Here is an 11,278-nt window from a genome sequence, read left to right on the forward strand (position 1 = left end):
AACGGAGAAACTCCGGCGAATATACGTGACTCACGCGTGAATCCATGATGGCGGCTAGAATTTTCCGTGGGCTCGAGCGCAAACAAACTCGAGCATGCGCAGCTCATGACAGTGCCCCTTTAAGTGAACGAGTTTATCCTTAAGTCGTGCGGGTCAATAATCGGTGCTTTAAATGATTTTTTAAAAAACGTTACGAAGATAAATACCATTTAATAAAGAAAGATAAAATGCTGTACTGGACATTGCATTTAGCCCTGGAAAAACTATCGAACAAAGCTGGATTCAACACTCCAACTTTGTTCGATCCAACATTGTTCGACGGTTTGGCGTCCCCTGCTGGAAGGCGTTCGTCCAACAATTTTTGTTAGATCAAGCGTTTGATAGAGTTTGCTTTTGACCACACATTATACCCAACAATTCTGCTAGTCTTTTGCCCATCCTCCAACAAAGTTGTGTCCTGCTAAGCCAATCACGAATCGCTGACTTGTTTTCAAGCCCACGCTTTTAGCATCATTTTCAACAAAGATGGCGGACGAGGACCAAAAGGCCGTCGTGGCTGTTGATGAACGGCTTTCCAGCTGGACTAAGCGGTTTACCGTTCGCCACCCATTTTGCTGCCCTGTTTGGAGATGTCTGGTTCAATAGCGTTTAAAAAGTCTGCAAATTGATGCGGGCTCATTCTCATCACCTCCTATATAATAAACGTGCCTGCATCTTGCAGTGAACAAACCCTACAAGTTTTCCTAACCATTCTTTCGTTTGAATCGGTCATTTCTGTCCTTCAACAGCTCCGGTAGCATAAACGCTACGAGCGGTTTTCGTTTCAGTTTTGAATTTGAATCAGTTTCGTCCAGCAATGTTGGATAGTGTTTTGCCACTACCTCAACATTTACATCCAACAACGTTGCAGGTTGGATCCAACTTTGTTTGATAGTTTGGCCAGGGCTTTATGGTAACATACTTAACTTTCCATAACTTTGTCATTACACCTAAGGACTACTCTAAGTAAAGTTATAAATTACCAACACAGAAATATAAAATTGTAGGGTTTGCACAACATTTTCTAATGCACAGTCAGACCTTTTACAGTGCAAATACTTGCGCTATATTGCAATACCGAAATTACAATGCACTCAAAAGAGCGCCCATGTCACTTATCATATTACATTTTATGTTATCACAGTAGACGAATCCACGGCCTAAAAAATACCAAAACCTAATAAAATTATTGAGCAGGTATACTGTTTTCAAAGCTTGCCCAGGCTTTTCATCCAAGTTAAAAAACAAAGCAAAACACAAGCAAACTCCAATCTTTCTTTCCTAAAACTCTAGACTTTGTACAAACCCTGGCTTTTGCACTAAATTATAAGTTTTGATCTAAATATCTCACCCAGAATTGATAACAGAGTTTTTGTACTTAACATTAACATATGGTGGTATTATAGCATTGAAAACTATATTCTCACAACATCAAATACACCTCAATATAACTGTATTACCCAAAATGAATATAATTACTTCTCCAGTTTATTTCAATACCAAGGGCTGCCTTCCCAATCAAGATTCCATTGGGACAACCTAACATAGTAAAACAAGTTAAAATCTAGTAGAAATACCGAGCTAATAATCGGCGCAAAAGCCAAAAAAACGACAGTCTTTTGATTTGTTGCAGAATATGGAAGCAAGTTCTCAGAAAATCTTACCTTTCTAAACTGGGACATAAAACGACAGAAACAGTAAAACTAACCCTACCAGGAAAAACAGCTACTACAAAACTAAAATAATCAGCAAAATGCTTGGAATTGAACCTTTTCTTCAGCGACGAAAATGGGAGTTAACTTATTCTTAGAAATACGGCTTATTAAAGTATTTCACTTTCTTAGAATAGAAAAGGCAAAAACATATGCTTGAAAATTTAGAACTAAATCGTGCGATCATTTCAGATTCCTGGGAGCTATTGTTTTGAACGACGTCACTAGTATATCCAGTGGATTCATACAAAACCGTCTCTGGTTTCGAAACGAGGAATACAAGTGAACAGTGTAATAAAATCAAAATGGCGATAATGAAACCAGGTAATTTACAGTCTTTAAAAAAAACACGCCATGAAAACAATGAGCCAAAGTCTCTTAATTAGCAAGAGACATTAATTTCAGTTAGTTGAAAACGACATTACGGAGACGGCGCAAACGTGAACCTTATACATAAATATTTAAAAATGTTAAACGGGCCAAGAGTAGCACTTTTTAACGTTACTTATTATATGGCTTGTGTTGTAGCCGATATAACGCGCGCTCTGATTGGCTAATTGTGACTGAATTGTAGGGCATTATTGTTCGTAATGCCCACGGGCCGATTACGGGCTTGCAAAAACAAAGCAAAAGGTAATTAAAAAACCATATAATAAACTACTTACTAACCGAGCTGGCTCGAGCCGTACTGGGGAATATTGGCCCTCGGTCGTTTTTGTACCACGACCTCGGGCCAGTATTCCTCAGTACGGCCCTCGCGCTCGGTTATTAAGAAGTTATTAATAATAAACGTCGCCTTGAAGACACTCTCCATATAACGGACACTCAATTTTACTCGAAGTAAGTATAAACCTAAAATTAAATACAAAACAAGCTGAAAAGCCTACGAGTAATATCAAGGCTTTGTTTGCCAAAGCATGCCTTACTTATTGTTTTCAATAAAGGCTAGACCAACAAACTAAACAAAAATCAAAACGAAAAGGGATTGGATCATTTCTATCTATAATTTCATGTTAAAATGTTAATATATATAAGACTACATTGGTTTGATCAACTAATTCAGGTACCTACCCCATTTCAGCGATATATAAGAAACAATTCCCTCCACATTTACCTTTATAAGGACAACTAACGTTTTCCTTCCCTTGATTTTCCTTAACTTTTTCCAAGATCAGAACTCAATACTCAAAAAAAGCTATAAACAGCGTGACACAGTGAGATTCCGTATTGAAAATCTACAAATAAACGCCTTCAAATACCTCTTCAGAACCTACAATTCTACGAAAAATATTCATTATCTGTCGACAAAAGGCTTAAAGCCTTTAAGCGTCTGAAAAATAAAGTCCTAACCAACATGCAGAAGACACGGTTAAATTCGGTTAAGAAGTAATATTTAGAAGGAAAAAAATCGCAGTTAATATTTCGTTTTAGAATATGCGTGAGACCTTACTGCACGCGACATTCTACTGAAAAGTTCTTGAACCCTCAAACGTTTTTGGTGGCAAAACGCACATTACAAATGTAAAACACAATTATTTCGCAGCATCACACCACCTAAATTACACCAAATCGGCATAAACAGTATCCTGGTAGGGCGGAGGTCTCGAAGGGTTACCAGAGGCTTTTGCGGGCAAACTTCCCTCGTTTGAGTGGTCAGCCTGTACATACAGAAGCTCACCGGGCTGTCGCTGTGGTGATAAAATTCAGAGCAAAAATTCCTTTGTTAAGTGTGCTACCATTACGTTACTTCGAAAGGATAAACCAGGACTAAATACTTAGTAAGTCAACCTTTTATATCGAAAGCTATTCCGCCACTCAGCGAGTAAGCTGAAACCGTGGTTTTTTTTTTTGTTTTTCTTTCTGGAGACCTTTTTTTCCTTGGTTCACCTTCCTTTGACATCAGATTCCGAATCATGAACCGGTCAAGAACAGAAAGAATAAAAGGAAAAAGTGCTACAACTTCCTTTTTTGAAACAATGACAAGGATGTGAGCCAAGACACTGTGCACATGAAATTCTACTAGACAGATTATTGCGTAACAAGTTCTGGCTTTTCACTGAGGTCCCAGTCTTCACTCTAAGTATCACTTCCGTCAATCATCAAAATCACTTAATTGTTGCCGTGACATTATCATCCAAGGGAGTACAAAAAAGAACTGGGCGACACCTTTTACTGTGGCTGAGGCCTGTATGAGACAGGTCCAAACATTCCACTTCATCTCAAGGAATTTTCCAACGAAACCAAAGTGACCAAAATAAGTGCATCATTATCTTAAGTAAACCTTACCTGGGCTTCCCTTTCAGATCTTGGTTTCTTTTTAGATTTGTCCACTTGGGCATACACAGGCAATGCAACAGCCTGACCTGCATCTTCTTTGCCAGTGTTCGTCGGCTTCTTAGATGGAGGGAGCACTGAAGCGTTTGAATATGCGCTTTCATATGCTGATTCGTCACCACCATTCTGGCCCTGCGCTCCACCCCCCCTAAGGACATAATAAGAGTTGTGAGACACGTTTTGCAACGTATTCTTGAGACATGTTGTTATTTTCAAACTTAACACCGGGCACCGGTGGCACAGTTGGTTGCGCACCAGGCTGCCATGCGGGAGGTCGTGAGATCGACTCCGGCCGGACCAACACTCAGGGTCTTTAAATAACTGAGAAGAAAGTGCTGCCTTTGTAATTACATCTGCAAATGGTTAAGACTTTCAAGTCTTCTCAGATAACCCCGTCTCTGGGTGAGATCGCTAATGGACTGATAGCGGCTGCCACCGGCGCCTGTATATGCTGATGTCCGATCTCACCCATAGTTCACTTGCTTGTAAAGCGCATTTGAATATGCCAATAGAAAATGCACTATATAAATTCATTACCATTATTAACTTCCGAGTTGATCTCGGAAGTAATAGAGGGCATAATCAACAACGAACAGTGAATTGTATATTTTCCTCTGTCTAGAACCAGCTGCACGTTTGATAGCTTTTTGTCCAACAATTCGAACATTTCACTTTGTCTTGGTCAGGCGTGAAATTAAGGGGTTCCCGCAAAGCAATCAGGGTCGCTAAGACGATTCACAGGGTCACTTAAACATCTCATCAATAAAACGCTCAAAAAAGAACCGCTTGACCAGCCACTTACGTTGGCAAACTTGTCAATTGACCTGTCAATCAAAACTTCAGTGGGCAACAATGACACGCACTCATCTATGACAATGATTGCTTTTGATGCGATTGGTTATTCACCGATGAGATAGAGTACACCTCTGGTTCTTTGTAATAAATAACACATACACGAATCTTGTTCTAGCTGCTGTCTATTACCACTTGCTTTTTTCCTTTTGTAGCTGATTATATAGTCCAAAACGTCTTGTGATCAATGACTATTTAATGCAATAAATGTCTAATTGATGAAATACAACCACTAATAAATGACTGGGAAATGTGTTACCCATGGCATTGATTACTAAGATCACCGGGAATAATCAAGCAAACTCACCTTCCTTGGCCAGAGGCATTACCATCTGAGACTTCTTCATAAAACCAAAGAAAGAAGACAAATCAAAAATACCATTAAGACCTTGGTACAAATAAATGTTGTAGATTTCAATAATGGTGAGAATTAGATTCCAAGCAACAAATCCCCTATTTTAATTTCCTCAATTTTACAACACAATGCCATAATTCGACATTTGCTGTTAAAAAGACAGAAGTATTTGGTTAAAAGTATTTTGTTAAAAAGACAGAAGTATTTAAAATTCATTAATAAATTATGAGGCAAACAGCCTATCAAATCATGGACAAAACGTCCCATGCACGCGCTTTAAACCCGATAAAACAGTCCTTGTTAGAATTCTTTATATCAGTAAATAGTAATGAGGCCTGGCTTGTTTTCTTGTATGCTAATATCTTCCCCTTACATTCTAAACACAGACGGCCACGCTTTTTGTGGATTGCTTATTTTAAAAAGCCACGATAAAACAGTGGTTCTCATTTTTAAACAGTACATTATCTCTTGCAATGTGTGACTGGCTACGTAATAAAACACTTTTCACAACTCAACCATTAGTGGTGGTGATGAAGAGGTGTAAGCATAAGAAAGAGGACATCTGAGTTGCTAGGCAACCAGCAAAAGTGCACCCAAAGGAAAGCAGGGTCCCGGGTGTAGGTTCGATTCCAGGGACTCTGCTGTTTTTTTTTTAACTTTTCACTTTGCCAGCTGCCGAGAAACTAGAATATCATTCTCTTGACTACCGCGATTTCCAACACCTGTACTAAAGTTACGTTTCAGTGGAATAACATGAACGACCTGACTAACATTGCTCACTGTCTCGCAACTCTTTCTTTACGCATTGTGATATTGTCATAAATAAAGGCCCCAAGAAAAACGGGGCCTTGAACCTGTGATAATTTCATACCAATAGGAAAAGAAGCTTTGGGGGCATGGTATTTAAGTTTCATGCTGACACAATGATACAACAATAGCAGGTTTGGCAAGTGTATTCCAATAAGATGCGCATGTAATGGCATGGTTCACGGTGATGTGTTTCACCATTTTTTCCACAGCGTTTGCCACGTTCACTGCGACAAAGAGTACTTAGGTATGGGTTCGAATGTTGTTTCATACCAAAAGACAAAAACTGTGAGAAAAAGGATGAAAAAAACATGGATTCTATTAGCTGTCTTCCATACACATGTACCTATATAGCATATGGTATTACTTTACCCCATAACTACAGATGTTTGGGCAGAACTAGACCGAAATTTAAAGAAAGTGAAAAGATCGCAAGTGGTCTTCAAGTAAGCAGAAACTGTTTTTCTTACAAAAAGGCAACAAAAAACAACTGCAGCCTTTTTATTACCCCAGGAAAAAATAAACTAAGTAAAAATACATTTACAAGGTTGTGAATGAATGCTAGGGAACTGCTGTACATGTACCACCTGAAACAACAAGATAGAGGAAACAACAACAGGGACACCAAGAGTAACGAGAATATACCCACCCTTCGTTTCATTTGGGCATTTCTTCTTGCGCACACACCAAACGATAACTGCAATGATAACCACCAAGGCAACTGCTCCCAAGACAGCACCAACAATAATCAAAGTGTTATCACCTTAAAAAAATAAGTTGCATCATGAGGCTTCCATCCAAGTCAGAAGGGGAGGTAGTACACGTGGGGACTGGAAAAAAGCAAATTGATTCCCTGGCTCCTTTCCTCTTAAGTCGTTTGTACCTTAAAGTGCACCTAAACTCCTAAAGTCAAATATTTTTCGTCTACAATATTTATCTCCCGACCAAAAGCGAACATATTTTACCAATCTTATCTCAAAATTTTGCTTCGTGTCTGCCGGGCAAGACGCGCAGTTATCAAAACAAGCAGTAATTTGGACCCACGAGCGAGAGTATAGACCCATGCCTCTCACATCACGGTCGTGGGTCCAAATTACTGCTAGTTCTGCCAAGTTTAAGTGGCTTGCACGGCACAGAAAAAGCGTAATTCTGGGTAACAATGGTAACATATGTTTGCTCTGGATGGGGAGATAAATATAAAGAACGAAAAAATTTTGAGTTTAGGTGCACTTTAACCGAATGGCATGAAAGTGACTGAATCCCAGAGGCAATTGAGAGCAAAATACGACACTGTTACAAAAGTGGTAAAAATAGAGCGTTTGGAAGACATGGAACAATAGTATGTCTACAGGCGTTCCTTTCCCTTCCCTTACCTTCTTGCAAGTCGGTCTTGTGACCCAAAACACCCTTAGTGCCTGTAGACATGAAATGATCTCTAAGTGAAAGATGGTTGCAGTTAGTGTAGGCTACATATAAAATAAGCATAGTCATAGGTTTGCCCCCCATTCATTCCAGTTTTCCTTTTTTTCCAGGCTTCTTTGTGACTACTTGCGGTTAATAATGAGTAACTGCTTCAGCCTTGCATATGCTGTGGACTTTCATATATGTACATCACGTTAACGCACAGATAATCATCATTTCTGCGCAGTTTTAACATGGCAGTGATATTGCCCCACCTAAAACACCATGCTAGCTAACAGATTTGTATTTTTATTTTTCCTCTATTTCCAGTTAACTTGTAAATGACCAATGAAGTTACAATTCATTACTAAAGAAAAAAGAAATGGAAAAGGGCAAAATATATTAAGCTAATTATATGCCTTTACGCAGAGAACACGAGAGGGGGAAGAACTACAAATTAATACAGACTAAGGTTGAATGAACGCTGCAAGTTCTGTTGAGCATTAATTAGTAATGAGCAAGATAATACGTAGAGTGCTCTTTTGAAAAGCTGTTTTTGTTGGCTTCTCACGAATATGTAGAGGAATATCATTCCAGTAGTAGCAACCAATAATTGCTGGGTAGAATTTCCTAATGTTCATTCTAAATGAGGTAGGATTTAAGTGCTGCAGGGCTGTACTTCTGGTGGTATAATTATGCTACTCAGATACAAACGATAATGTAAAATTGGACGATTTTTTTATCGACAACTTGATCATAAAATAAATTTCTAGTTTGCAAAGAAACTGTGGTGCTGTGTCGGTGGGAGAGTCAAAGAGGAAAATTTGGTTTTATCAAACGTGTTGATAAGGAAAATTGAAAGTACGGAACATATCAAGTGCATGGTTGCTGTCTTTGATGTACGAAGGTAGTGACTTGACTATGGGTGTCATGATTTTGTCTAGATAGCTCGAGATCAGTTCAGCACTTGATATGTTCAGTACTTGATATTTTCCGTACTGTCAGTTTCCCGGGCAAAAACAAAATCATTTTCACTATGGACATAATATCTTTATACAGTCACCATAATCCCCAACAACAAAGGCCTCTAAACACTCAAATATCAGGATGGCTTAGTGGTTATCAACCCTGCCTTCCACCTCTGCAACCCGGGTTCAACTCTTGGCCCCGAGATCGTATGTGGGCTGAGTTTCAGTCGATCTCAACCTGACTACAAGGGCTTTTCTCGGGGTAGTCCGGTTTTCCTCCCTCAGCAAAATCGACTCCCAGCCTATTCCATATGGCTGTGGTGCTGTGCTCCGAGGTCATACATGGGTCGTGTTCAGGGCCGAGCGCCGACCTCGTTGAGCAGCGCTCTTAGCAATTCAGTCTCCCACTGCGAGTAAGGGCGTTTAGCAGGTCATACATTTCATTATTACCTCACAAAAAGCAGCCATAAGTTAGGTAAGGGTATATCAGTGCATAATAAATACTTATCAGAGATTGAGTTCATACGTGACGTTTTAATTTAGCGATAGCATTTATGCTTTTGCTAATTTTAATGCAAATAAAATCAATATGATCATGCCATGCTAGCGAGCTATCGATAATCAATCCTAGATCTTTAATAGAGTGAGACTGCTCAAGGTACTGGTCACCTAATTTAAGAAGAGGGTGCAAATAGCTAAAAGATACACTGTAACTGCCTAAGAACGTTTGAGGATTGCTCAGTTCTCATACGCATAAAAAAGTAACAAAAAAATGGAAACATACTCGTCGACGTCGGAGTAGTTTTAGTGGACGGTGTGGATGTAGTTTTAACGGCAGGTGGAATTCCAATGATAGATGATGCATTGATCCTTAGATCTTCAAATTTTTTATCACTGACAGCCCTTTTCAATGTGGAAATGATATCATCTTCTGCAACATCAGTGCTAAACATCAAGACCAAATCAAAGATCAGGCTTCCACATCTGCAACAGAAAAATTACCAAATTCATGTACATGTAATAAGGTTGACACGGCAATCCTTGGACCAGCACGGGCGTCAAGCATCTACACAATATTATCAAGTTATCTTCTTAACATCAACAGGTGGTCCATGTCAGGAACTTATTCTTACAATTATCATCTACTTTAATGTCACAGTCTTTGCCGGTGTCTTTTTTGAGCACTAGCCGGGTGCAAACCATGCACCTAGGGCATCAGTCACTCAGGTCATTTGTTCTGTACCTTGCGAAAGATTCATGCAGATCACAGCATGCTGATCTTTTGCATGGGTCTCTGTCACTATAGCTCTCTCTGATACTTCCTTGATGTTGTCTACCATCCTCTTATTCACTGTACCAAGCGCACCAACAACCACAGGGATCACTACAGTTTTTATCTACCACATGCTCTGTATCTCTAGTTCAAGGTTTTTGTATTTGCTTTTCTTTTCTATTTCTTTCAGTGCGATGTTTCTGTCTGATGGGATATTCACCTCAATCAGTTTGCAGGATAAATTCACTGAATGTATAACAAAGGTGATGCTGTTGTCTTTCTTGTGCATCACAGTCTGGCTTGTGCTCGTATGCTTTGTGTGTAACCTCAACATCATGATCTTTACAGACGTTCCAAAGGAGATTTATCATCATCATCATCATCATCATTATTGTGGGCATTCAAGAGAAGCCAGCAGCACCCCTAATCTTAACGTTGATTGGTATTGCGCATGTGCATTAAGTATGGAGCGAGATCCACGCAGGATTTTATCAGATTCCTTTGACTTTTACTACGAATGAATGGAATGCATAAGATGCAATTTGACCCTGAGAGTGGAGGAAGTGTTGTCTGATCACGAGAGTTCAAACGTCTTAAACACTTACCTGTAAAGTTCTTAGAGCACTTTAATACTTAGTTTACCTAAACGGTAGAAATGCTGTCTCGGGGAAAAGAGATGTTCTTCAATTATGTGTGCGGTAATTTAACCACGGTTCGTGCGTGGAAATGAAGGGAGATTTTAATAGGTCTTGAGCGGGGACGGTACAAAACGTGGCCTTCAAACTAAACCCCAAACTGGACTTCCTTCTGGACCCCACTCGAGAGAAGAAAGAAAACAAGAGATAGTTTTCACAGTGACGTCATCAAATTCTAAATATGAAAATTTTCGTCCAAAGGAGCTTGAAGATAAAAAACGAAATTGCAGCGTTGACACTGATTTTAAAAAAAATTTAAAAAGTAAAACGTTTCGATCACTTCGGTGCCGTTCATCAGTTTCGAATGCAAATATGACTAACGATGGTAAAATAGGTAAGTAGGTGACAAATATGCATAACGCGTTTGCCAAAAAAATGTTCTAAAAATTATTGAGATTGAGATACACATGTGGAAACTCAACGTGCTCGTTGATTGAGTTCCCTTCCTTGTTAGAATACAACGATTCCAAAAACAACCGCTGGTTCCATTGGGGACAGATGTGAAGAATTGACACATTTTGCAAATCAAAGCTGTGGCTAGTTTTTTTGGGAATGTTAGGCCAGTTGAGAGTTTTTGTCAAAACATGCGGAGGCCGCTTGTTTAGAATGTTCTTTGGTTCTGGTTTTTAAGGCGCGTGACGTCTGACCAATGTACACTGCAGTGCAATCGTTGCATTTGATGATGATCTTATAAACAATGCCCCTTGTGTCCTCTTTCTTTTGTTGATCTTTCGGTCTTCTAAAAAAGGAGCCGACGGTGCGGACCGGTTTGTGCGCCACTTTGATGCTGTGTTGGTTTAGCACTCTGTTAATTTTCTCAGAGGCCCCTTCAGCGCAGGAAA

At 39.5% G+C, this 11,278-nt stretch overlaps 1 protein-coding gene across 2 annotated transcripts in view; it reads right to left on the reverse strand.

The window, feature by feature from the left end:
- Positions 1-2,477: 2,477 nt before the first annotated feature.
- Positions 2,478-11,278, reverse strand: part of LOC138030101 (uncharacterized) — a 239,501-nt gene continuing 230,700 nt past the window's right edge. For both annotated transcript variants that reach the window (XM_068877971.1, XM_068877970.1), the window contains 6 exons: positions 9,253-9,452; positions 7,473-7,514; positions 6,749-6,862; positions 5,245-5,278; positions 4,038-4,233; positions 2,478-3,439 (listed from right to left, as the gene is read on the reverse strand). In XM_068877971.1, coding sequence (XP_068734072.1) covers positions 3,311-3,439; positions 4,038-4,233; positions 5,245-5,278; positions 6,749-6,862; positions 7,473-7,514; positions 9,253-9,452 — 715 coding nt within the window. In that variant the 3' untranslated portion in view covers positions 2,478-3,310. The remainder of the gene's footprint in view (positions 3,440-4,037; positions 4,234-5,244; positions 5,279-6,748; positions 6,863-7,472; positions 7,515-9,252; positions 9,453-11,278) is intronic.

The sequence above is a fragment of the Montipora capricornis genome, chromosome 13, assembly GCF_036669925.1.
Source record: "Montipora capricornis isolate CH-2021 chromosome 13, ASM3666992v2, whole genome shotgun sequence".
Taxonomy (NCBI): Eukaryota; Metazoa; Cnidaria; class Anthozoa; order Scleractinia; family Acroporidae; genus Montipora; species Montipora capricornis.